The 27,292-nt window shown below is 37.3% G+C and overlaps 2 protein-coding genes and 2 long non-coding RNA genes across 9 annotated transcripts; 2 read left to right on the top strand and 2 right to left on the bottom strand.

The window, feature by feature from the left end:
• The first annotated feature begins 818 nt into the window (after positions 1–818).
• On the top strand, positions 819–10,029 carry LOC136702564 (uncharacterized). 6 transcript variants are annotated; one of them, XM_066677688.1, is made up of 10 exons: positions 819–856; positions 1,113–1,192; positions 2,627–2,751; positions 3,108–3,554; positions 4,010–4,241; positions 5,261–5,529; positions 5,636–5,783; positions 6,614–6,723; positions 7,027–7,162; positions 9,869–10,029. In XM_066677688.1, exons 2-10 carry the CDS (start codon positions 1,162–1,164, stop codon positions 9,874–9,876), a joined length of 1,506 nt encoding a protein of 501 aa, XP_066533785.1. In that variant the 5' UTR covers positions 819–856; positions 1,113–1,161; the 3' UTR covers positions 9,877–10,029. The 6 variants fall into 6 exon arrangements, with proteins under 6 accessions (XP_066533785.1, XP_066533786.1, XP_066533784.1 ...); XM_066677689.1 differs by lacking the exon at positions 9,869–10,029 and adding an exon at positions 6,252–6,309 and having other exon boundaries at positions 7,027–7,161; XM_066677687.1 differs by lacking the exon at positions 9,869–10,029 and having other exon boundaries at positions 4,016–4,241; positions 7,027–7,749.
• A 3,970-nt stretch (positions 10,030–13,999) lies between these two features.
• On the bottom strand, positions 14,000–20,068 carry LOC136702185 (uncharacterized). The gene is made up of 4 exons (XR_010803900.1): positions 19,999–20,068; positions 15,969–16,006; positions 15,696–15,754; positions 14,000–14,214 (listed from the first exon to the last, which is right to left on the bottom strand). It is a non-coding gene; the product is annotated as an uncharacterized lncRNA (long non-coding RNA).
• A 397-nt stretch (positions 20,069–20,465) lies between these two features.
• On the top strand, positions 20,466–22,721 carry LOC136701467 (uncharacterized). Its single transcript, XR_010803800.1, has 3 exons — positions 20,466–20,592; positions 20,807–20,938; positions 21,181–22,721. It is a non-coding gene; the product is annotated as an uncharacterized lncRNA (long non-coding RNA).
• Positions 22,722–22,877: 156 nt separating this feature from the next.
• On the bottom strand, positions 22,878–26,440 carry LOC136702349 (syntaxin-11-like). The gene is made up of 2 exons (XM_066677377.1): positions 26,300–26,440; positions 22,878–25,227 (listed from the first exon to the last, which is right to left on the bottom strand). Exon 2 carries the CDS (start codon positions 25,213–25,215, stop codon positions 24,334–24,336), a length of 882 nt encoding a protein of 293 aa, XP_066533474.1. The 5' UTR covers positions 25,216–25,227; positions 26,300–26,440; the 3' UTR covers positions 22,878–24,333.
• Positions 26,441–27,292: the final 852 nt, after the last annotated feature.

The following is a 27,292-nucleotide window of genomic DNA, read 5'->3' as shown; positions in this document are numbered from 1 at the left end:
CTTACTTGTGTAGACTGGAGCTGTGTCGTATTTTGTTGAGTCTGGGTTGTGATTTGGGCTCCAGGAGTAGAGGGATATGGATTATCATCACGGGGAGCTGAAGCTGAGGGACCTCGGCTATATTCACCATCATTCACACAGTCAGTATTACACACTGCATGACCTGCTGCTGGTGGTCCACTTTCTTCCAACACTGACTGAATGCTAGGTATATCAAAATTCTCGAAATATCTCTCTCTCGGTTGAATTCGGAAAGTTGTAGATGCACATGGGCCTGCATCGTCCTCTGTGGCATTATCAGACCCTCGGACTCCACTCGACCTGATGCATTTGCGACTGAGAAGATGTGAAGAATGGCTCCGTTTGATATGATAATAAAACGAGTTGTACACTCTGTATTCCTGAGTACAACCATCAATACCGCAAATTACTCGAAAATTCGGGCTACGGCTATGCACAGTATTTATGTGGTTCAGCAATGCTCTTAATGTTACTGCCACAAAAAGGCAACAAATAACACACTGCCAACTCATTTTTATTTTATGCTCAACCACAGAGAGGAAAGCCAAAAATACATTAGCGGAAGGTTACATTACTGAGAAAGGGGGTGGCGGTAAGTCACAATTAGTCGACATTTCATTTTATATATAACGTTACCTGTATAACATAAAAAGACAGGTTAACATCCATTCTTATCATAGTCTTCATATTTGAACTTTGGCAATAGAAAAGATTTTCGGTATTTTACTATGTTAACAGCATAGGTTGAACCCTACTGATCCATCGAGTGGAATCACCCTTCTTCATCTGAGCGGGAAAGTTCGTTAAGCAGAGCTTGGAAAACCTCAGCGCAAAGGTATTTGAGAATGCAAATACATTTTAACTCTGTATAAACTGGGTAAGATAAACCAGATAAATTAATGAATTAAATATATACGTTTATTTTACTATTTTAAGTAATGTTTAACTATAGTTTTTATTTTCAAATCGGCAACTTGGTTTGATTAAACTAATTCAGTTAACTGTCATGCTAGCCTAGCTGAACCTAGCTAGCTATTAGCTTATTAGTCCGTGCTACACTAAGTGTTGTTATTTTAACCTCACATTACTAGTGAACTTTTACCATCAACGTGACCTGTCTGGACGTTACTCCTTTAGATTATGGATGATGTTACAAGAGCTACGTTACAAGGTAAAAATCCTCCTGCCCATTCTCTAAATTGATTCTAATAAGCCATTAATGACTGTTCATTTTCATATTTGAAAGTACAGAATCGTCTTATGCTTTGCTAAAATCATTACACATTCAAGTGATATTTGTTTTTAGTCATGTCTTTAAAAAATCTTTTGACATTTTCTATTTATTTTGTTTCTTAATTAACAGAGTTTATATAATTCGCTATAAAACAATTAATACAGAACAGAAAAGAGGACATATCCAGAATGGGCTTCAACCCCATAAACCCCTTAAAGTGCTAATACAAAACATTTAACAAAAAATATTTTCTTTTTGCATAAGATTCAATGGATTTTATAAAGCAAATTATTTTACACTAAAATGTATACTAACTTTTGTATGTGGACTTACTATAAGCTATCCCCTAATAAGTAATTAAAGTTAGTAATCATTTTTATTCCCTAGAGTAGGAAATGTTCAAGGTTTCACAGTTAAAGGAATTGGTATAAATGTTTACTTAATTCAGACGAATTCAGGAAGTTAAAGACACATTTGGAGTGCATCTAATGTGGTTTTATAGTTTAGTACTGTACTTGCAAAGCTAATTTTTCTAACAGGTGCTACAAATGGATAAAGTTAATCACCCCAAAAATTCTGTTAATAAATGCCCTGCCCTTCTCTCAATCTGCTCATACATTAAGGTCAACCAGTGTTGTTTAAGACACCGTATGTGTTAGTTAAAAATAAATAAAAAACGAAAAACCATATATAGCTTAATACTGTGACAGCCATTTTAGACATAAAATTCGGAGCACCCGTTATGTTCACAAAGGAATGCTACAGATGTGTGTTTTTTGTTGTCTCCTCAGTTTTTTAGATTAGATTGTATGACTTGGGCTATCCTGTTATCTTGTAGACTACTGAAATGGAAACTATAAAATGGCAAATTTGTGTCTGTATGCTTGATGCATGTGAATCTGGAAGTAAGTCGACAAATTGGCTACAATTGCTGTCATCTTCAGCTATATAATAGCAGTTGTGTTTTTTGGCTTTTATAACTTAAAAATAACTTCTTTGTCCCTGACCATGTCAACAAGGTGACGTTAATTAAAATCTGGATCTGCGGTTTGATGCGTCTGAGTTTTGGGAATATGTTTACATAGAATATTTACCTATAAATCCTTGTGTTTGTTAAAAAATGAAACTAAATTTAAAAATAACTAAATGTGTCATTCATGTGGGACTCGATGTCACTAGTTATTTAAATTTAATTATCTTACAATGAAGCTTGAATTGCCTGTGGTATTGGATAGTTATAATGTGGGAGTCCTACTGTGAAAGATCTGTTTTAAAATAAATTTTTGGTTGGGGTACAAGTCCCAGGAATATTAGGGCATTTGTGTTTGTTATTACTTATTACTACTTACTTACTAACTTACTTATTAATAGCAGCGAACATCAGTGAAGCCCTGTTACCAACCCTGTCTCGTGAAGATATACGTGATCTTTTACCTGGACCTGAACATTTTCTTAGAAGAAAGGCGATATGGGACCTCTTTCACAAGGAACAGGAGGTACACATTAAGCTCATCCTGATTGGCTTAGCATGTTTAATGTCATATTATCATTTTATTTCAATAATTTACTAATAGCTTTTTAAGTTTCACAGTAATTTGCTGTATTATATTTACTGTAATTGTTTTAATAGTCCCAGTCATATACATTAAAATATTTTGTAGTCTGCTGCATAATCAATAGCCAGGTTTCCATCCATACGTTTCACAAATTTGATCTGGATTTATGGAATTATGTCAGGAAAAAAATGATATTTGTTTTTTGATATTTGAACAAAAGTTGTTTTCATCCATAATTAAAAGAAAGTTATTAATTGGTTATATTCATGTAATTTTAGCCTAATACTCTTCATCAGGGCCATCAGGCAGCAACCCCCACTCAAGAGAAAGGTTCAAGTGACAGAAGGCTGACTGCAGTACAAATGAACCCCAGTATCTCAGAAACTCCTAGGTCCAGCAACCCTGTCCCTTCCAGACCTGATGTACACAAATCAGTGGATCCTCCAAGAACCCTGCAGCTACCAAATCCTGAATATATAGTATATACTGACAGTGAGCTAGAACATGTTAGAGGGCAGTATTTTGAAATGCAGCGTGTTGGCCAAGAAGATGTATGCTCCCTGTCAAAAGAACTTCGTTGCCGATTAGTGAGAAACACAGTGACCAACATGGTGTCAATCATCAGAGCAACAACGTCTGAATTTATGTATCCATCCAAAAATGATGTCCAAGCTATGGCAAAGCGGCTTGTGGAGTATTATCCTATGCTTCGTGACAACTCTGCAAACTGCAGACACAGTTGGGTAAGTGATTGTTCTGTCTGTGAAATGAGTCTGTAACTTGTTAGTAATGTCATAGAAGACAGCCAAATTACTCTGTGATTGAAAACATATTACACCATGCCCTCTAAGTGTTGGTGTAATACCCAGCAGATTCTAACTATTGTGGAGAATAATGGCATTGAAAAATATCTTATTATTTGAATACATATTTTTGAGCAACTCAGTGTAGTGTTTACCTAAGCTGAAAGTTGAAATAATTATTTGTAATCAGAACACAGTTAAACTTCTGTAAAATTTAGATTCATGACTGTTAAACAACAACACATGGACCTTTTCAGGTGCTGACTCTGTATATTACTTTAGATAGAAAAAAAATGTACATGGCCTTCAGTGTGTAATTAATAATATCTAGAATCTGTTGGGGATATATAGTTAAAATACATTATTATGTCTTGTTACACATGTTTTGTATGCAGGAACAGCTTTTCAAGCAATTAATGAAAAGACTTAACAACATAAAAACACCAAAAAAGAGGCAGGGACCTACACCACAAAGACAGAGGAAAAGAAGACAGTTGGATTTTGAGTGTTCTGATGGCGACTCAAGTGAATCCACCTTTAATACATCAGGAAGCACTGCGGCAACTGTAATCTTGGAGAGAAAAAGAACCAGCACACCATCATCAGAGGGCAATGATTCTATTGAAGGTAAATCCATTTCATTTTAAGAATATCCCATTGTCCAGTAATCAAACCTGAATGTGGCTAGAGAAATTGAACCTAATTGTCAACTGAATTTGGAAAACTGGTTGATTAATTAGGTAAGGGGCAATTTCTTGTTCACTGGGGACAGATAGGGATGAAGAGCATTTTTTTCTTAAATAATTGGAACAATCATTTAAAATCTGCATTTTATGTTTAATCTTGTTGTATTAATCTTATATTACAGTTTTTTACATTCGCTAACATCATTTTTTCCAATCTGTAGTCACATTTATAAAACTCTAAGTTTAATTAGGGAACATAATTGTATCACACTCCTTTATAATTGTAGATTTTAAAGTTGTGTTTATTTCAGTTGTTCTTAAAGAGAAGAGAATGTAATGTACCTTTAGGGAACCCAACTGAACTCCGAAACCGCTGTTGTACCTTCAAAGATACATTCACCTTTTTTGCGTTTAGTATAAATTTACCTTTAGTGACAATGATGCACCTGTACATTATCTTTTTTTCTCCGACAGTGTACATTTATAAATACTTTTACCATACCATGGTTGTCTACCATACAGTAAATATTATTCATTCACCTCTAGATAGTATGTTACCATAAATGCACACATTTGACCCTAAAGCAAAAAATGTTGTAGATGTCATAACACCTATTGTTTGCTGATAGAACTGAAACATGGAAAGTAAAGCTGTTTCTGGAATGCCATCAACTGTTAGAATTATTAGAGTTGTTTTGCTGTGATTGACTATGTTCCTCTTGGACAGAAAATGTGCCAGTGTTTTGAAAGAATGACTCAATATTGAGGCATGTTTGCCATGTTTTGATAGAGTTTGTGTATGTAGAGAATGTTTTGTTTGAATATTGAAATGAAGACTTGGTATTTAATGAACAAAATCTGGTTTGGAGCAGAAAATTATCTACTTGGCTATGTGTATAAGGTAAGATGAGTTGCTGTGTTATACAGACTGTAATACAGAGTCTTATGTTTATTAAAAAGCAGAAGCTGTTGACCAGAGTGGAGAAGGTGTTCATACTGAAGAACTGGAAGGCCATTCTAACACTGACAGTCAGCAAAGCCAAGCGAGACATTATCGCACCCTGCAAGAATTGTATAAAAGACCAAAACCTAATAAGGAAGCTGTTTCTCAGCTGCTAGACCTTGAGTTTGATGCCCGTCGAGCCTTCATCAACTCTGACACTTTGAGAGACCAGGACAGGCCAGCTAACATACTGCAAGCATACCCCTGTTTCAAAGAATTAGATCATGCAAGTATTTATTTTAGCTATGTTCCTAACTTGAAGATTGCTTAAAATTTTATTAATTTTATTAAATCTTTATGTATGATTTTATTTTTCCCATTTCTTATGATAGGTCATGGAAGAACTTGGTCGCATCCTTGACAGACAAAACCCTCAATTAATTTCACATCTGAAGACGCGCTGGGAGAGCTTTTATCGCAAAGCTCAGTTCTATGGGGTTTTTAAAAAAGTTTTGAGGCCACCGACAACACTTGACAAAAGTGAGAAACTTAACAGGATGTACTACTTTTCTGTTATCCTTACAGCTTAACATACACTTAACCCAGATGGTGGAATTCAATTCTGACTTAGACATGAGCTTGACTTTTGAAAAACTAAATGGAATGTTATGATAAAAATGCATTAATACGAACGGACCTTGTTATAGGCAACATTCAGGATTTTAATAAAAAAAAGAAAAGAAAAAAAACACTTTTAACAAAATTCTGAGGATGTTTCATTTGCTGCTCTCCAGTCGGTTTTCATGCTAAATCAATCTAATGTGTTTACAAACCTCAAGTGTCAGTAAATGGGGTTTAAAAAAAAAAAGTGTCTCGGCCCGGTATGCTAGGCTTTGTTTCTGGAAGCTTTTATTCAATGAATCGACCTTTGAAAAGCATGAACTGATATGAGGTTATTGCTCTATTCTTGCTACATAGATGTATAATATTGACTTATTTTTGCTATAGATGGAACTGACTCTAAATTCAGGAGAGAGCGAACTCAAGTTACAAATGACTTTCTGTGGTAATTCCAACAGTGAATAATAACTTACAGATAAGTTTAACATCAGCCACCTACAAGCAACAATCCCCCCCCCCCCCCCCCCCCCCCAACCATACCATTCCACCTAGACAAATGAAAGAACAGCGTTTTTCCACTTTTGTAGATGTTGCCTTTAACACGCCCTGTAAATTTGAGACACTTTATTAGATTGATAGCAAATTAGTTAGACATCAAATCTATGTCAGATTAAAACGATGAAACTCAAGTCCAATTTTAATGCATCAGTGCAGTGTATAATGTATCATACTGCTTATGTCTCAAACAGTGACCCACTGTATAGCCATGATGAAGGCTCTGCCTGGGATGTTCCCATCACCTGTGGCCCCACCCAAGAAGCTGGGACATCCAAGTGAGGCGATAGTGCATGTTCTTGAGGTAAGCAATTAATGGGAATGCTTTAAGTGAAGTTTATCAGAATCATGAATATAATGATCTGAATAACTAGGAGAGGGATTTTTAATTGCATTTTGTCAAATAATTTCTGTTTGTATATTACTGTCAGAAACAAGTCATGATCCTTACATTTTGGACCCTCTATCCTTGTCCACCTCAGCACATTTTATAATCTTTTTTAATTGATTTTAAACTTTTCTCCATTACAAATTTTGAAAGTAAAGTTCAGTTGAAGTGTTAATAACTCTTATATTTCTAATATTCTAATATTTTTTTATGTTACAGCCCACAGAAGACCCAAACACCTATCTTCAGAGAAGACCTATCTTTAGTCCTGTTTTGATGGTTTGTGATAGCAACTGCATGCTGGCCATTGGTTCTTCACCTGTGACAACATTTCCAAAAGAGAACATAGACACAGGTGTGCTTTACCTTCTGGCATACTACTACACATTTCATCTGACCTATCCAAAGTGCATTGCAACACTCCTGTCAGTACTTCAGACAGAAGTCCTACAGGATGCCATTCATGATCGAGATGCAACTTCATCCTACAAAAAAGCCTTATCTGAGTGGAAAAAATTCATTGGAGAATAGGGAAATTCCATTGGCCATTCAGCAGTTGCTGTGTTGCAGTATTGTTACAGTAGGGGTAATAATAATAATGTAATAATAGCATATAATCCAGTTTGATTCACAATATTGAGATTATTTGACATTCTCAGAATATTCTAAACATATTATGGTGGAGAGGGGTGTTGGTTGTCATTGGTAATTAGACAAAACAACTGCATTATATTTCATAATAATAATAAAACCCTTCTAAACAATGCACATTTATCTTATTTTTACATTAGGCTTCCAGAATTTCTTGGTGCATTGTCATACCCTGAATAAAGTAAAAAGCATAATGAATATGTTGTACACACTTATGTAGTGCCTGTTGGTTTCTTGGTTTTTACAATGCATCTGATTTGTTTTGTAAGCAAGTGCTATGCATATTCTGATAATAAAGCTGTTCATTATTATATTTAATTTTCCAATTTGTTTCTCATTTCAAGAAGAATTTAAAAAATGGTGTCTAATTTTAAGCATTATATTTTTAATTTAAGAAAATGTAAAATATATTTATATTTATTTTATTACAATATTTTCCATTTTAAGGTTTAAAGTGTGCTCAATGTTTCTAATTTAAAGTAAATTTTTACCAAATTAGGTTTTTTGAAAGTAAGATTATTAGGCTAGTTTTGGTGATTTTTGAATCATTATTATGAGATGGAATCCAGTGATTGTTACTTAAATCTAGCCATAATGCCTCAAATCAATACAATTTTTACTTATTTCAAGATTATAAGACCATTAACAATGCAAGATATTTTTTCTAATTTTAAGAAAGCTTAACAAGATAAATTTACTCACTATATTGGCAGATAATTTTACTTGATTCAGGTAATTTCTTTCTTGATTTGTGTTTATTTTTCTTATTTTTTGACATAGATTTTTTGCAGTGTGCATTGTCGTCCTGATACACGGCACTGCCTTCAGGATACAATGTTTGAACCATTGGATGCACATGGTCTTACTGGTGCAGTGTGCAATAAATAAAGTTTGGCCACCAGGCTGGTCCAATTTAGCCATGAAACCTCCCACACTAAAATGACAGGTGTTTTAGTTTCATTGTCTAACCCCTGTAGATCATACATTACTCAAAGTTAACTAGCTGAGCTGGATCACCTGAGAGAAATGCTAGCTCTACCCAGAGGGTCATCTAATTAACCATCAGTTCAACAGTGTTGTATATTAAGTTTTATGTTTGTTCTATGAAGGAGGCTTATGTAAATTATATTGTAACCTTCACTGCTATTTCATGAAGATTCCTGCCAAGACACCTGAGGATCATGAACCTCTTTCTATATACATACTTCCATAGCCTAGTCCCTCAGACACATCTGACAATTTAACCAAAAGTCAAAACTTGAGGCTACTTCAAAAAGAACTCTAGTATAATGTGCCTATAATGTACAGCTGTCAGAAAGCCTCATCAATATATTCATCACTCATCAATATATTCCTTTATGTTCCTTACAGATTACCTTAAAATGCTTAGTTTTTAAAAATTTGTTGAATTTGTTGAAATACAGGTCCTATTCAATGTCCAAAACTTTAAAATTAACAAAGAAAAACCTACTTAAAAGAAAAATACTAAAGAAAAAAGTACAAACTTCAGGTGCTTCACATCAAATTAAGCTGACTTCTGGAAACAGCATGCGTGAACCAAACTAAACAATTCTGTCATCAAGGAAGTAAAATTGGTGCTTTCTTTGGCAGTGCTAGTCTACTTCAACAGTGACAAAATGTCCCAAAACCAGCATTGCCCCTGCCTTGAATGATGGAACATTGATCCTCAGGTTAAGGACATCCATGTGCTTGAAGGATGCCACAGCAGAGTCAAACCCTTCTTCAGAACCCATGGAAAAATGAATTACTCCAGAATTGATCATAAAATGGGCAGATGCCACGCTGAGATTGATGAACAAGTTAAGGGAGGAAGACTAATTGAGAGCAATTATAAGACATGCTGTCAAATCCTGAAGAGTGAGGTCAGAGCAAAGTGAAAATGAGCAAAACCAACATGCTCAGCTGCTCATGAAATTGGGGTTGAGAAAACCCCTTTTGTTTGTGGAGCTAAAGCTAGCAGTGCTCCTGTTTGGTGATGTGAGAAATTGTCCACTCATTAACTGCATTTTACATCATCACAGTCTGTCCCCTAGACACCGTGCCCCTACGGCTGCTATTCCAGGAATCTTGACTACTTTATGCCAAAGGGCATGTCAGTGTTACAATAAGCATGAGACCAAACATGATTAAGCAATACAGAAAAATCAGTGCCTCACACAGGGGAAAGCATAAGTGAAAATTAAAAAAAGAAAAATGATTTTTAAAGTTTTGTTAAAGTTACATTTATACTGTATGTGAGGCTACAGGTGCTGGTCATAAAATCAGAATATCATGAAAAAGTTGTTTATTATTATTGTTTTTGTTGATTTTGTTTTCAGTGTTTAAGTTGTCTCTCAGAACCTGGTTACCATTTAAATTCATTCTCTCATGCCATCTGCTCTATCCACAGTATCCTGATCAGGGTCACGGTGTGGGTCTGGAGCCTACCCAGAATGACTGCAAACAAGTGAGGAACCCAACCTGGACAGGTTCCAGTTCATTGCAGGACATCACACAGTCACCCATACAATCAAACATGTGGACAACTTTACACAGCTAAATCACCTACCAATGTGGTGTCAGATGCCCATTTTAGGGTGGTTGGTGGAGAATTATCAGCCTACTGTCAGTACATTTGGGATGAGTTGATGTTGGGTTTGTGATCCAGAACTAACTGTCCAATATCAGTACCTGACCTTAATAATATATATTTCTTATTATTGTTTTAATTTGGTTACAGTAGTGACTTCATAAATGCAAATAAGACTTGAAGTGATTCAAATTCTATTTCATAAAACCCAAGGTGTGCTGAGTAAAAGAAATGTTTAGTGCTTTTATAATGTATAACTATTCATAACATCATAAAAACACTGCTAGTCCTTTCCCAGAATAATCCATGAATGTATGAAAGCTGGCTCAAGTGTCACTGCTGAAAGTCCCATAGCATGCAAAATGCAATAACAGAAGATTATCATCATCATCATCTTTTCCGCTTTTCCATTTCAGGGTCGCGGCAGAAAATTATTAGTTGTCTGTTATAATGATGAAATTAAAGAAATAAACACTTGAAATATATCAGTCTGTGTGTAATGAATGAGTACAATAGACACGTTTCACTGAAATAAATAAACTTTGTCATGCAATTCTAATTTTATGACCAGCACCTGTACATTCTTTTAAGAGTGCATATTTACTTGGAACACAGCTCCAAGGTCTGATCAGGCTTTGAAATTTGAACCCTTTTCTCCAACCCCCATTCCATAGAAATCCATGATTTGACCAGACAGGAAAGTTGGCATGGAATAATCCTGAAGCATCTTGGCATACATAAGGATCTAATTCAGTAAAGTGTAAATCCAAGTCACCAAAGAACAGTTTTATGGCAGATTTGTTTGGCAACATCACTACCCAAAAATCAATACCTGAAGAGCAGTGGTGAGAAGGAGAAGGTAAGAATGGAGAGACGTTGGGGGGGGACCCCAAAAGCACACAGAACTTCAATCATCTTGCCTGACCACACTCAATTTCAGGTGTGTATGCATCCCAATGCACTACAAAAGGGCCCAGGCTATTATCAGATTGTTTTGTACAGTAAACACCCATCTTACTTCTGAAAACACTGTGCATCCCTTCTAGTTGTCATGGCATTTGAGAGTAATTCTGTACATGGTGTTTATACTGCATTGTGTTGCATTATTTAAACTTTACCATTATTCCTCCGAACATTCACTGTTTAAAATGCATATATGGCTTTTAGTGTCATCCATTTAAAATTTACTATGAATCAAAATTTGTTAGTATATATTCACTCTAAAATAATACAGAATAGAGACAGGAAAAAAGGGGCATTTATGCTTGTTCTTGACTTTAATGTGTAAAAATAAAAAAATATATAAAAAGTAATATTTCATCCATTCACATCTCCATACATCTGTACTGGTTGCTTCGCAGGTAAAATGGCCAGCTGCAGTAGATAAGCTAGATTGGAAATGTATTAAGGATGATTTGAAATGTTTATGGGCTGGTTTGAAGGGACCAAAAGAGAAGAAATTTAATATTTTAGGTAAAGTTAGAGGAAAATTAGAAGAGCATTTCAGTGGTGTGTATATAGATAAAAGATAAGGCAACGGAGGTAGAGTTGACATGAGATATTCCACCATTTGGTGAAATTAAGTGGCAAATGGAGGTTAGCCAATAGAGTGAGGTTCAAGATGTTGTGGGTCATGCAAAGGCAGGTTCTGCTCCAGGGCCTAATGGTGTGCCATATCAAGTGTACAAGTATGCACCTGAGGTCTTGGGAGATTTTGTGGAGGATTTCCATATCTTCTTCCTAGATTTAGCTAATACATTTGGCTCAGCACCACAAACTTGTTGACAGCTTCTGAATTCTTCCAGGTGCCAGATAAGGATAGTAAGCTGGTTAAAGTATACTTTGTGGATATTCAGTTTTGTTTTAGCACAGGACAATTAGTAACATTATGGCAGCGATTAGAAATAGGTAAAATGGCTAGATGTAGGATTTCAACATTAGCATTCACAATGACAACAGAGGTAGTAAATAGGGCCTCCAAGGGGGTCGTAGGTGGGGGAGAGGTTGGACTGTAAGGCTCCCCCCCAATTAGGGCTTACATGAATGGATATGAAAGTCTAGAAGTCTGTCGATTGTCAAGGGAAAACATGTATAGGAAATTTGACTGAAGTAGAAATTATTCCTATGGTACTGGAGAAACCAGTGAAGAGTTTAGGTAGACGGTAAAATGCAGCTGTAAATGATACGGAGCAAGTTGTGGGACTAAAAGCTGAACTGGTAAAGGCTGTTAATAGCATTGATAGATCAAGTTTGCCAGTGAAGTTGAAATTGTGGTGTCTGCAGTTTGGTTTACTGCCTCATTAGGTGGCCATTGACCGTTTATAAGAGGAGAAGATGGAAAGGGTTATGTACAAGGCCGTAAGGAAGTTGTTAGTGGTGCCGCAGTGTTTAACCCCCTGGAGTCTGAGGTTATCTGACATGCCTTGACATTTTAACAAATTTCACCTACCTAAAAAGTTTGTTCCCAAAAAGCTACACATGCATCTCTCAACAATAAGAGAGAGGTATGTATGTCATTCATCGATTTGCGTAAAAATTAACTCTGAAAATAGTTTTTTGGGAAGTCCATGTTTAAAAAGGTGTGCTGATATATGGTGAAAAAATTCACTGCAAACATTTATGCAGTTTTCTTTAGAGCTACACACTGGTGTTAACAGCTTTCTGATATTTTAATTAGTTGTTCTTCTACATTGCTATGAACCTGATGTGACAGTTTTTCTCAACACCTGTGGTTCACACATTATCTCATGAACAGTCAATGTGTGAGAAATCCCCTCCCCACTGTCAAAAATAATGGCCGATTAGCCCCCACCCAAGTACAATGCAGAAGAATAGGCCTTGGGTCAGGTGACTGGTGGAAAGCTTTTATTAAGGCCACATCACCAAAGAGAAGGCAAAGGACTAGTTTAATAAAAAATGGTTAGGTTCGTGTGTGAGTGGGAATGTTTGAGAGCATGCACAGGCTACAAATACTGGTAGAGGTGATGTAGCATGTAAAAGTTCACATGACTGGTGGCACTGAGCATGCATTAACAGTGCCAGTGGGACTAGGTACAGCCTTAGTAGCCAGAGAGGCCAGTGTGGATTTATGGTTGTTGATGGTAAAGGGTAATGTAGGACTGTAAAACTGGCTTGGAGCTGGGTGGGTATTGGACAGCAGACTTCACTGTTGAGCCTTCTGGAGGCTTAATTAACTGAAACAGATGAGGGGAGGTGCCTACCTGATGACCTCGTGAAGAGCTAGTAATGCAGGGGCTGGTTTGGGTATTCATGTGATGGGCTCAATGAGTAACTAGTTTTTTGCTGATCAGATCATAAACAGCCACAGCAACCTTAGCACTGAGGTACAGGATTTAAACAGAAATTTTGGGGCTGCAGGTAGGAAGAGTGTACGGTGGCCCTTATGTCATTAAGCTCTAATGCAGGGGTGCACAACTCCAGTCCTGGAGGGCCGGTATCCAGCAAAGTTTGGTGATTCCTCTGCTAAAACACAACCCTTAAACCTGTCAATTAACAGATGAGTTGAATCAGGTGTGTGAGCAAAGGAATCACCAAATTTTTTACATCTTATGTCGTGTATGAATTATAATTACTGTTGGTTATCTGGCTTTGTTTCATTTCCAGACAACATAAGGACTTTTGAATGAGCATGACTTAAGCCCCCATTCTACTGTGATTTATAGCCACATGAGCTTGGGGTACTTGGGTATAAAAAAGTGCCACTTAATAGTACACTACTGCATCAATGAATGCACAAAGCCATATATTGAGTCTATCACTGAGTTCTTTACTGGATTTTCTGTAGCCTAGATTTGCCTCAATGGTGACGATGTACTCTTGAACAGCCAAAGCAATATTTCAAGCAAGAAGAGACAAACTTCACTTGTGAAACATCAGCAAAATTCAATATACTTTGACAATTTTATTGATCCTCTTAGGGTAATTGCTTCTCTGCATTTGACCCATCCGAGGCAGTGAGCACAAACACTAGTGTGCACACAGCAGTAAACACAACCGGAGCAGGGAGCTGCCAACCACCTCAGCACCCGGGTAGCAGTTTGGGGGTTAGGTGCCTTGCTCAAGGGCACATCAGCTATGAATGAATACTCTTGTCAGTCCTGGGAATTGAACCGGCAACCCTCCAGACTCAACCTCATGGCTGCCCCCTTAATAAAGTGTAATAAAGTTAAGTTGATGTAACAGTAGGATTAAAATTCATGCTTTTAGCATTGTAAACCTGTACAATGAAGTTAGCTTTCTATTGAACCCATTTGTGGCAGCTTGGGAAATATTATTTTTATTACATATTCCTGCATTCCCTCTTTTGGAAATATAGCCAAAAGGCATTCTTTAAGAGCAGAAAGGCTCCATCCTACCAGCTTCCTCTACACATGACGACTAATTACACCACTAAATAGAAAATGTAAATTTATCACTACAAAAAGGAAACAGATTTGACTTGACAAACTTGACACTTAGAAAACTGCACAATATTCTTGGCCAGGTTGAACTAACATACAAGCACTTTAACCTTCCTCCTATTCAGTTTTCAGGTTAAACACTTTCACAGCGATATAACACAAACACTACACAGTTGGTCTAAATCATTGACCGTATAGTACTGGGCAATACTGTTTAGTTCCAGAAAACAGTAGGTTAGGTAGAAGCAGATTCTGAATTACCATTCTCTAATCCTTAATGAAAGGCAATAATTAATTTGACAGCCAATGGGATTAAAAAGACATTTTCGCTGTTTTGGATTATGTAAGGCATAAATATCTCCAAATTCAGGAACGATTTTAACTTGAAGACATGCAAAAACAGTCAGTTGCAGTAAAAGCTGTACACATTCAATCTAATGGGTTACAAAACCCACAAGAAAACCCACAAACATTGTCTCAGTTTTGCAACTGCCTTGCAACAATTTCCTGTGATGCCACTTTAATGTAGCTTTCAGCTCAGATGTAGTTTGTTACAAATACATCAGATAAAGTTGAAGTTACTCTGTACAGCAACACATTCCGTGTTAAAACCTTTTTTATTTATTTGTCTTATGACTTCATTCATGACTACATCACTGATTGAATTATGTACAACTAAGACTGACTTGCTTTAAACTAAACCAATTTTTTGACAGGACTCAATTCCAAATTCAAAGCATAATTTGGAATCAGTGGAACAGGGCAAAAGTTGATTTTAAAAAGCTGTTAAGATTCAAAATTAAGGTCTGCTCCCAATATATATATATTGGGAGCAGAAATTGACATGAAATGTCTAGAACCAAAAGAAAAACAGAACGGTCTTTTTCAGGACAAACAGAACAAAAATGATTTCCAAAAATCTAACCACAATCATGAGGTTCTTCCAATATAAGCATTTAGTTAAAAGATGAAAACATAGGCGCTAAGAAATGCTCACACATTATAGCCGGTGTATGACTTCATTCATCTTACCATCTATTCTTTAAGCTCATATTTTCCATTAGTTATTTTCACCAAATTACACTCAGGTACTCTCTCCACAAGTGACCTTGCAAAGTAACTTTCAGAATCCCTGTTCCAAAAACTGACTTCAAACAAAAGCTAAACATACTTAACTGTCAAAATGTCAGACCACTGCATAGATATAGATAAAATAGGCAATAAACCTTTTATTCTGCAGCAATCTTCAGTTGGAAGACACGAGGGCCAAAATTCTCTTCTGCTCCTGAGACATTCACAAAGACACTAATAAATCAGAGGCCATAAAGCACATGCAGACAAAGATATAGTTTACCACATAAATACAGAGTTCCACCCAGTGGGGTGACATTACTGCAGCACGTTTTACATGAGAAACATTTTACATGAGAAAATATAGTGGGGATAAGGAGTTCACAGTGAAAGTCAACTTTGATCCTGTGGTGGAAAGCCTGACTCACCTTTTGCAGAAAGCCTGAAAAGAGCTGTAATTCTGGAGCTGCAAGGGAAAAAACAAGAAAGTTTACGAGCAGTTCCAGGTCAGTTAACGAGAACACACCCCAAGTGAACTTTTGGGACACCATACTGTGCAGTTTACTTGAAAAGCTGCTTAACATTCCAAATTCAATGGAACAACTTAAAAGTTAGTGTTTATGAAAGCTGCAGTGTAAGAGGGGAGAGAGGGAAGGGGGGGAACCCACCACACACAAAACATGCCGTGTTTCCCATTATACTTTTCCCCATTTCAGTAGGTGGTGTACAGCAGAGGAACAGAGCTCTAGGTTGTACATGGGTGTGAAGTTTACAAATAGTTCATTCACTGGTTCCTGGGAGGACTTGAGGAAGTCATTTTAACGGAAATTACAGAGTGGCACATTGATTTCTGAAATGTGCCATAGACATGGTTTTCATGTGGACTACCTGCTAGCACCAAAATGAAGCATTTTCAAATCCAAAACCATAGGCATACAGGCCCCATTTCACCACGCTTTATACTACAAAGCAAATTTAAAAAAAAAAAAAAAAAAAATACACCCTTGTCTTGCTTCTCCTTGGTCTTGAGGCATGGACTTTAACTGTAGACCATTTAAAGCTGACGTCAGGCTGGTCCAAACTCATAAATAACAATTGACAGATCCGATTAACAGAGTGGAGTCTTGTCATGGACCAATTTATTTTATTTATTTATTTATTTTGTTTCCACTATATAGTCCACCAACATAACTACTGCTTGTGGCAATGTCATTGAGTTGATATCAGGTATTTCACATGCGCACTTCATTCAAAACATACTGACACCAAACTCATGTGCATTAAATTACACTACAGCAATTGGCCAGATATGAAAATGCAGTGTAACTAAAAAAATGTATAAAATAAATTGACATACAAAAATGCCCATATGTAGAGTGAGAATGTCTACAAGTGTTCCATTCCTACAATAAACACTTCAAAAAGTGAAGAAAAACTTTTCCAAATAAGAGTTTTACTCTTTGGTGTATTTAGACACAGAAATCCAGATGAGGCTGGACATATTTAAAACATTCAAAGAGGCAGTTAATCAGGAATATGACAGTTATTTGCCATCTTCTGTCTTTATAAAGTTCTGTGGTCTGTGACAATTTCTAAAATTCATGATCTATGAGCAGAGTGCAGTTTAAATGTAGGTTGCTAAGGATGTTTACCAGTTTATGGGGTGCTGTTTAATTAAAAGATGAACTAAAGTCCACAAATGGCATGCTGATATGTGGGCATGCTCAAGCTGGGACTGGGCTGTATGAATAAAATTGAGATTACATACTTGATCTTTTTCCACAGTAGGTAAAATTTGGCTGCTAATCAGAGAAAGTTTGTTTAATTACAATAAAATTTCTTCTTATAAAGCATGTGCCTGTTAAAAGCTAAGTACCACTTAATGGAACTCCATGAATATTTCACATTATTTTAGTTAATGACATATATAAGTATGAATTAAAATGAAAATAGCAGCTTAATTTGCTTTAAAACTGACAATTTTATTAAATTGAGGGAAAAACCCGAGCTCGCTACGGAAATTCTTGAACGCAGCCGTGACGTCACTGGTGGACAACAGCTGAACAACGCCGCGGTAAAAGACCGTTATGACTGACTGTTAAGACAGTATCTAGCGATAGCTAAATAACCAACATTATTCATGACAATAAGATAAACTCAAATTTAGAGGTACCGTTATTCTTGTAAATGTGATCGAAGTCGAACTCGAATTCATCCGACACTATAAACCTCCGTAATGCAGCTACGTAGCCGAGTATAATCTGAGCCACCGAGTTTAGCAAGTCAAGCTAACGTTAACTAACTCCAACTAAAACAGACGAAGTAAGTGTACTTACCCTGTTTACCTCCATGTTACAGAGGCTCTTGAACCCCTTTCGTTGGTGTCCTTACATGCCCATATTGTTGGAAAAGCGCCAGTGAAATGAGCTACAGATAACGGAGTGAGCGGATGGTCCTTTCCAAAGTGCCCGTTTAAAGTTGACAAATTTAGTCCATTTTCTGGATATTTTGGGATCTTTGGGCCATTTGTGCACAGATGTCCCACTGTACATTGAATGATTGCAGCCAAAAACAACACACCTTTGTCATTTTGCATTAAATTAAGTGCAACTTCTAGAGTTGTTGTCCACCATCTACGTCACAGGCAAGACGCCTATTAGAGTTCCCGAACACCGCTGGGGGGGAAAACCAACGGTCTTTTAAACTTTATTCCTTGAATTAGTAAGAAATAACATGTTTTCTGAATATCAATAAACACAAGTTAGGAACTCAAATTCTACTGTATTTATTTGTTTGACACTTTCATAGAGCTGGTGCTTAGCCTTTAAGTAGTAAAGATAGATTAAACATAGAGACCCATCAGAGAGTTTAAATACCTCACTAAACTAAACTAAACTATCGACACTACATTTCCAAACGTTTATGGACATTTTTCTCAACAAACATTCCCATGAAAGCAAAGATAAATAGAAGTCTGTTCTCCTTTGCCTTCAGCAATAGCTTCTGCTATTCTACAAAAGGCATTATACTAAATATTGGCTTGCCTCATAATTACTGTATTTCTGGCAAACCTCAGTGAGGTCACAAACTATAGGATTTGCTTTAGATCAACAAAAATAGAATGAAAATGGGGCTTCATGGCTCTAAAGGACACCATTGCTTGCTGTACAGGTCTGTGCATGACCACGTAGCTCATATGCAGCAGCTGCAACACATCCAAATCTTTGGTTTTTCTATGAAGAACATACAAACAGCACATGAACTCATTCAAAAATGTGCCCACAAACTTTTGGCCATCGCCTTTAACTGGCAATACAATGGTAGAGTTTATGTACAGACAGTACATTTACTACAGATAAAACCTTAATTAAAATGTGTCCATCCTGAGTTAGAACACAAGAACAAAAATACTTCCATAGACTACTTCATAACTGGACCAATTTTAACATTTTAAAGGCTTTGGCGGGACTCTACAATGTGCATTTAAGAAAGTTTGAATTCTGTTCCAGGCCTTTGCAGAGATGTACAGAGAATCCCAAACCCAACAAATCTGCTCAGTTACCCGCAGACAAAGCAAAGCCACACGGGGTTTAAACAAAGCATCGTTACATATTTAATAGTAACCCCTACTGATAAAACTACCCATATAATCGAGGAGCTACGGGAAGATTAACACTCTGTGGTGCCAACCACTAGGCAATGAATTAACACCATGTAAAAACCCAGCAAAACTGAGCATAATTTCAAGACGTGGTTCGGGCTAGGATGTGTATGTAAAATACAAACATTGTAAATCATCAGAAGAACGCACGTTATAGCTTCAGATGTTACAAATAAAGCCTGTAAATACTGAGTCATCATGCCAGTTAGTGTGCAGATTCTAAACTGTTTAAATGCATGGTTAAATACTGGTTAATCATTCATATGAGTACATATAAGATACAGGATTTCACACAATTATAAATGCTTAATTTTAACTAATCATTTAAGGATATTTGTCCACTAACACAAAGTAATAAAATTATTTTCTACAACAAGCCTAACAAATTTAAAAATTAATCCATATTAATCAACAGAAACCGAAAAGTTACATAAATCAATCTGCTCGGGGGACCATATGAGATCCCCTACTGAGCAAGACATGAGTCAAATTATATTCTAATTGATACCTTGATCTATTAATCTCCAGTTTTTGTTTATAACTTTGGCAACGACACAGATGCTGTTTTCAAAGCCACAGCATAAGGAGCGCAAACCAACAGCTTATTTACCAGTAAAACAGGTTTAATATTTAAGTTCAGCTTATATAATAAATATGTTTATATTTTATTCGCTCAAGCTACTTAAGAATATATATGCTCACACAGGACACTTGATTACTCTTCATCATGAAGAGTCGTACAGTAATTAAGGCAGGGTAAGAGCACTTTTTTTATTTTATTAATATTTACGCCTCACCTTGCTTACTGCAGGAGATAAAAAATTGCCGGAGCCGTTAGAGCAGCTGTAGTTCCGTAGTAGACCGAAGGTAGGATCCTGGTCTCAAAAATCTGAATACTTGTAACACACGCCATAGCGAGTCCCGCCCTTCAATTAACAACAGCCAATCAGCTTCTGACGCGGGAAAACGGGCAACGCGCATGCGTAGTGAGAGTCCCCGCCCATATAAATTACCCATCCTAAATCACTTCACATTTCCTATGTAGTGCACTACACAAGTAATAGTGCATTATGTATTTCAAATACAACATAATTTATATAAATCCATAAATGGGAATCTGAACTTTAGTGATATGTATACAGAGTACACACTCTAGACTAATGACATGTTTCACCCTTACAGGGAGTGAGGAGTTGTTTGAATGAGACACCTGTGTGACGTCAGCGTTTCCAAGAATATAGAAAAATCCGTTAACTGTCGTCCACACAATAACGAAAACAACGCTGTTTTCAAAAATCTCACCCTCAGTGACATAAACGACGTTTTCTTGAGGACAGGGAGCCAAAATACAGACAAAAAAATTTGTTTAAAAAAATATCCGTGTGGATGAGGTCAGAGAGTAGAAAATAAAGAATGTTGTTTGCGTTATTGAAGCCAGTTTTTCCGATTTCTTCAGATTTTTCCAGTGATTTTAAGATGTTTTAGAGAGTTAGTTACTAATTTCAGCTTGGACTTAATAGGCTTAGCGTGGAATGGAAAATTGAATGTATACACTTGTTCTTTTCCGTTCTAGTAAAACAGTGTGTCGTTCCTGTGTTTGTGCAGGTCTTCAGAACAGCTGCTGGGCCCACCCACATAAACGGACCGAGACCCGGAGAGAATCAGCCTCAGCCCCACGGCTCTTTGCCGACCTGGGGTTCGTTTCCCACAAGCAGCATTGAACAACCACAATAATAAGTAAATGACAGACGGTTATTTTGAACACTTTCTCTCCACGGTTACCACAGTGGCTGCTCTGAGGTTGAAATAAAAGCAGTCCACAGTATGTTAAAAATATTAATTTCTGATGATGTTTTAATAAGTGTCTATTTTTTAAGAAGCTAGTTAGTTGTAATAAAACATGAATTGTTTAATTTAAATGTGATTTTATTACATTTTGAACGCTAGTGACTAATAAGCAATTGTTTGCTGTGTTTCAGGTGCTTGGACACTAGAGGTCGCCTTGGCTAATGCAACGGAACAGGGCTGTTTAAAGAAAATGTATTAAAGTCCAGTTAGAGAACATTTCCTCAAGCCAAGGTCTGGAACATCATCAGTAGTTAACAGCAACTGAATTTCAAATCACATTACATTCATTCATTCATTCATTATCTGTAACCGCTCCAGTTTAAGGTCACAGTGGGTCCAGAGCCTACCTGAAATCATTGGGCGCAAGGCAGGAACACACCCTGGAGGGGGCGCCAGTCCTTCACAGGGCAACACACACTCACAAACCACGGACATTTTTGAGTCGCCAATCCACCTACCAACTTGTGTTTTTGGACCGTGGGAGGAAACCCGGAGGAAACCCACACGGACACAGGGAGAACACACCAAACTCCTCACAGTCACCCGGAGCGGGACTGGAATGCACAACCTCCAGGTCCCTGGAGCTGTGTGACTGCAACACTACCTATTGGGCCACCATGCCGTCCTTAAATTCAATATATTTCAGCAATATTTGTCAGCTTTCACATGAAATTGGACAAATTATTAATAACAAAAGCTCTTATGGTGTAACTAGCAAGCAAACTTGTTTTTGTTTTGTTAAATGGTGGGATTTTACGCATAAAAAGCAAGCTGATTGGCACCTTTGCTAAAGCATGTTACTTTATCTGTAAACAGATTCCACGTTTAGCCTTACATACAGTAATCAGTCTCTTTATTTAAAATCTCTGGTTTTACCGCACACAACCCTGTCATTCCAAAAGTGTCCCCAAATAACTTTTATCTCATCCAGTGAGCTAGTTTTTTGGCTATAGGACAGCAGTGTCTGGAGCCCTGCTCTGAATTTGTCATTCATACATACACAGAGCACTCATCATAATGCTCACATCTGATTGGCTGAGTAGCATCACATGTGAAGTACAACGCATGTGCACTGTACACTAAACCTGCACAGTAATGGCTAAAAAAAGGTGCACTAGTTAAAAAAAACACTCCAGTTTAAATGTAAAAGTTCTCACTTGTTAACCAGGTCCAGGTCTAGACAGGACAATGACAAAGACCATGGTCCTCCTATTACTGACACCTCTAGAGTATTAGTTAGGATTCGGGAGCAACAACATCTAGAGTCTAGGTCGATACCTACAGTAACACAGACATGCACTCTGGTGAAATGAACTTGTGCGTGATTAAAAGTTTGATGTGTGTTCATCAGTTAAATTCTATGTTAATGTGGCAGGATTTATAAAAACAGTTTACCATTGAAGCCTTTCTGTCTTCAGTTAGCTGTTTTTGCTGCTATAAAAGAGTAGTTCCCAGTTTATACCTTGTTCTGCACATTGTGATGTTCTTCCTGCTTCCAACCTACCTTATCTAACTCACCAGCCCTGAAAGGACTTGTAAAAAAGCTGAAGAGGGTGCATTTTTGCAAAAAATATACAGGCCATATACTAGAGCGTTTATAGTTGATGTCCAATGAAAAACATTTATCTCAAAAACAGCAACTTTAGAGAAGAAGGGAAAAATGTTTTACTTTCAATGGAAGTCAATGTAAAGTTATTTGCTTCCAAGTAATTTAGGAGCATTTCTATTGGGCCATTCGTCATGAATTTTTTACACAGTGTGAAGGTCAGCTGCTGTATTCAAATGATGTAGTAAACTAAAAATGGAGATAGGTTTTTCTTTGGACAGCTGAGATATGAAAATGTATTTGGTGCCACCTGGTGTCAAGTAGTAGTAGTAGTGCAGAAATTTCCACTTTTCAGACCAACGTGAGTGCAGTCAGAATAACAAACATTTGAGGTTTAATAATCCACAGTATGTCACAGAGACTTATAATGAAGTTGCTAACTGGCAAATCATATAATAATCTTAACGAGTAACAGCAAGTGACTGCTTAGATCTTTCCCTTAATGAAAATGTAGACCTTAACTCAAACTGTAGCTGACTGAGAGATGCACACAGGCTCAACGAAAAGTCAAAAACTGATCATTTATTGAAATAAAACACAAAAGCAGATGGTGACATACAAATTCTGTTTATGAAACTGTATGTAATACTTTTGATATGAATTAAATTATTATTCCTTCCGTCAGTAATTGTGACTTCAGGTTTTGAGCACACAGGCTTTAGCAACTTTTACTTGAAGTGTATAAGCAACTCTATATACCTTAAAACATAAGATTTTATTTGTGGTCTTCAGGTAAAAACCACTTTAAACATAGTGTTTTTAGCACAGAGGCATTATCAACTTATACATCCAGGCTACAGATCACATTATGTCACAATCCAAAAACACACATTGGTAAGTGGATTGGCGACTCAAAAGTGTTTATAGGTGTGAGTGTGTGTGAAGGACTGGCACAGACTCCAGGGTGTGATCCTTGCACCTAGTTATTCCGGTTAGGCTCTGGACCCACTATGACTCTGAACTGGATAAGTGGTTACAGACAAGCAATGAATATAATAATCTATTTGTTTACAAGTTAACATAGTTCTTTGGAGTATTACTGGAACGCCAGGGAAATGCTTTGGTCAACGTACCCATCTCACCCTCTCTAAACAGCCCTGTTCAGAATGACCGGTTTGAACACCTGTTCCTTTAAATGAGCCATTATTTATCCCAATCCAAGCACACGGCATTGAAGAGCAAGTGAGCAGATTTGCTTTTCTTTCTTTCTTCATTCTTTTTTGCTGTTTTGGCTCAGTACTCTTATTTCTGTCAGCTGTATGTCTGTTTCCATGTAATCTCATATTTGCACATATTTTTAATCATATGAGCAAAGGTCTAGCGCTATGATTGGAGATGCTCGGAAAAGAAAGAGGTAAAAACTTACTTGACATCAGAAGTGGACCGTTTTTTTTAATTGTACCCTTTAAAGTTATACAATCTCTGTTAGTGACAAATATTCATTCACAATGTTTTACACACATATAAACTTATTATAAATTAAGATTTAAAAGTCAACTTTTGTTCTCAAAAACAAATTAAAAATGAATTAAAAGTATTACATCGTTATTATATTATATTAATAATTATATTAACCGTATTTATATTCATGCATTTGACAAAATCCTTAAATAGCACTCAATATTATAATGACCTAAGGCTAAAAAATAATAATAATAATAAAACAAAAAAAAAAAAGTTAGCGCCTCCAGAAGAAAATCTTTTTGAAGGGGTGGCTCCGGTCATGTCTTTTGGCTCTTTCAAGCTTCATCAGCACATTCTTCATCTCTGCTTCAGTGTTTTGGACGTTGGTCTGAATGTAATCTATCATCGAGTTCTGCTCATCCACCAGCATTGCTATGTCCAGGAACAATTCATGGATGTTTTTGATGCGTTTCTCCAGCTCCAGCAGGTCCTGATGTCTGCTTTCAATCTGGTTGAGTGCAGAACGTGCTGTTTTTCCATCGGTTAGCATGTTTTCACTGAAGATGTTCCACTGACCATTCTCCAGCATCTCCTCAATCTCCTCTCCGGTCACGTCTCGGCCCACGATCTCCATCTGCCTCTGGATTTGTGACTTACACATCTCCCTGTGGATCATCTCTGCTTCATTATATTCCTTTACTGCTTCTCTGAAACTACTGCTCAGATCTGTGTACTGGGTCCGGGCAATTCTAGGAACAGTGCCGCTGGCTCCATGCTGTTCCTCCAGTTCTCTGGCATGGATGTCCATCTTCTGTAGACGCTGCAACAAGTCTTCAGAACGGGTTTTAACGTTAGCAGCGATGGCACGGGAGTCCTGCTGAACAGCAGTTGGTGGGCAGCTTGTGATCTCACCATAAACTCGAGCATAAAGCTCTTTGAGGTGCTTGACATCTAGGAGGATAAGCTGAATGTCACGTCGAATGCCAAGAGCCTCATCAAGCACGGCCTCCATCTCAGCATCACTGCCATGCTCCTGGGGTCCTTTTTCATGACGGGTGTTACGTGAGGGAAAGTCAGCAACAGCGTTTTCCACCTCCTCCACGTGATGGCCATTAGCCTGGGAGAAAGCTTGAAGTTGGCTAAGTCTGTCCCTCATGGTGGCACAGGTCTGAAGAGGATGTAAAACCAAGTGTTTGGTCATCTTATTTATTCAAAGACAGATCTGTATGCACATTATTCATATTTAAGTGTCTAAACTCGAACATTTAATAGGGGCCACAATGCCAATGTCTGTGTTCTCAAGTTAATTGGGAATTATTCTCAGTGACTCAAATCAAAATAAACTTAAATGTGGATTGTGTCATTTAACTTAACTTTGGTGAACTTATGAAATGTGTTGATTATGTAACTGAACATAAGCCATGTTTTCTCTGTTAGAACAGAAGTAAGTAGAGACTTCTCACAATATAAAAGGAAGTCTTTTTTAATGTATAAATGGAGACGAGGTTTCAGAGTTTTGATATGATGTTGACATGACTGCTGCATCTGTACTCGTGTGATAAAATCTGAAGTTCTGAGTCCAGTCAATGGGGACTCCCCAGCCTTCCACATCTTGTGGTCCCTAACACGCTTGAGAGATGACCTCTAAAATACCCTAGATATAGGGGTAATCCCAATTAGAAAGTTAAAATAGGGCAAGCTAAACCCTCAGTGTCAAAGCAGTACTGCTCACAGACAAGGCCCAGTGGTCACAAAATAACAGATGTCCCTTGCAGCACAATAAAGTATCTATAAAGCAATAAAGGAGTGAGGTGTATAACCTGTAAGACGAGAAAGCCATTATTTGCTTGGCACAGGTGTATTTATTCTTGGAAGGATATAAATACGTGAACAGGATGGACTCACTTATTAACTGCAATTAAAGACTCTGAATAATAATAATAATAAAAAACATGGCTAGTTTTTTAAACACATCTACTATTTGCACGTGATGACCCTGCCAAACCAGGCAGACCCGTTTCCTAATCATGCTTGCTAATGTTTCCACATCAGTTCCACATGAAAAAACAAAGCCTGGTTTGTCTTTTTTCTTCTTCTCTCGTTTTACTTTAAAGTTACAGTGAAAATAACTTACACAAACAGTCAGCAGGAGGTTTACCGTTGAGAAAATCAGCAGTGTTCACGTCTCAACATTTTAACATTATTGTGACAGTGCCAATAAATGTGTATCGAAGGCCTACCTGTTTCAAGGTGCTCAGTAGTTTGTCGACATTAAGCCAATAAAGCAGACGAATTTTCTTTTAAATATTCACTGCATGAACATGCAGGATTGACGCAGGAAGCGTGAAAACTCACCGCTGAGAAGAAAACGAAAACACACACACACAAAGCTCTCAGTGCGGAAGTTCACGTAGGTCTCACTTTTTTGCCTTGCTCCGCCCATACCGCAGGTGGGCAACGCTGCTTCCAGTCGACAGGGAGCGCATTAGCCGTCTGAGGCATGTAGCTGCCGCCTGGTGCACAGATTAAGAACTGCAAATACTGCATCCTTTGGATGGAAGGGTCTTTTAGTTTCGTACGCATTTTTGGCTGTAGATTATTTTATTTCACTCTGTTTTTCAATTGTGTATTTTTTTTTTCATTTTAATTATTTTGATTTAATTCTGTTTTATCTGTAAAATTTAAATTTGCAAAGCACTTTTAAACGGTCTTGGAGAAGTGTGTTTTATAAATAAAATGTATTTATTAATATTATTTACTTTTTAAAAATTTTATTTTTTTATTATTATTTTCTTTCCATCATCCATTGACTCCATTATCCTACTCGAAGATGAATAGGGAAGCCCATATTTAAATATTTAATGAGGTTATTTGAATTGGCAATTTATGGATACATGTATTCCCGCATTGCGCCCGATGATACCAGGTAGGCTCTGGACCCCCCGCGACCCTAAATTGGATAAGCGGTTACAGATAATGGATGGATGGATGTGGGTGGCACGGTGGTGCAGCAGGTAGTGTCGCAGTCACACAGCTCCAGGGACCTGGAGGTTGTGGGTTTGATTCCCGCTCCGGGTGACTGTCTGTAAGGAGTTTGGTGTGTTCTCCCTGTGTCCACGTGGGTTTCCTCCAGGGGCTCTGGTTTCCTCCCACAGTCCAAAAACACATGTTGGTAGGTGGATTGGAGACTCCAAAGTGTCTGTGTTGCCCTGTGAAGGACTGGCGCCCCCTCC

This window comes from Hoplias malabaricus, chromosome 7, assembly GCF_029633855.1.
Source record: "Hoplias malabaricus isolate fHopMal1 chromosome 7, fHopMal1.hap1, whole genome shotgun sequence".
Classification (NCBI taxonomy): Eukaryota; Metazoa; Chordata; class Actinopteri; order Characiformes; family Erythrinidae; genus Hoplias; species Hoplias malabaricus.
Note: the sequence above shows the minus strand (reverse complement) of the source record. Positions and strands in the feature narration are given on the sequence as shown.

Bases quoted from the DNA above. Each gene is read 5' to 3' on its own strand.
- LOC136702349 (XM_066677377.1), bottom strand. From the start codon at position 25,215: ATGAGGGACAGACTTAGCCAACTTCAAGCTTTCTCCCAGGCTAATGGC.
- LOC136702564 (XM_066677684.1), top strand. From the start codon at position 1,162: ATGGATGATGTTACAAGAGCTACGTTACAAG. The intron at 3,555-4,009 runs GTAAGTGATTGT...TTTTGTATGCAG, and splicing joins CAAACTGCAGACACAGTTGG to GAACAGCTTTTCAAGCAATT. The intron at 5,530-5,635 runs GCAAGTATTTAT...TTCTTATGATAG, and splicing joins GTTTCAAAGAATTAGATCAT to GTCATGGAAGAACTTGGTCG.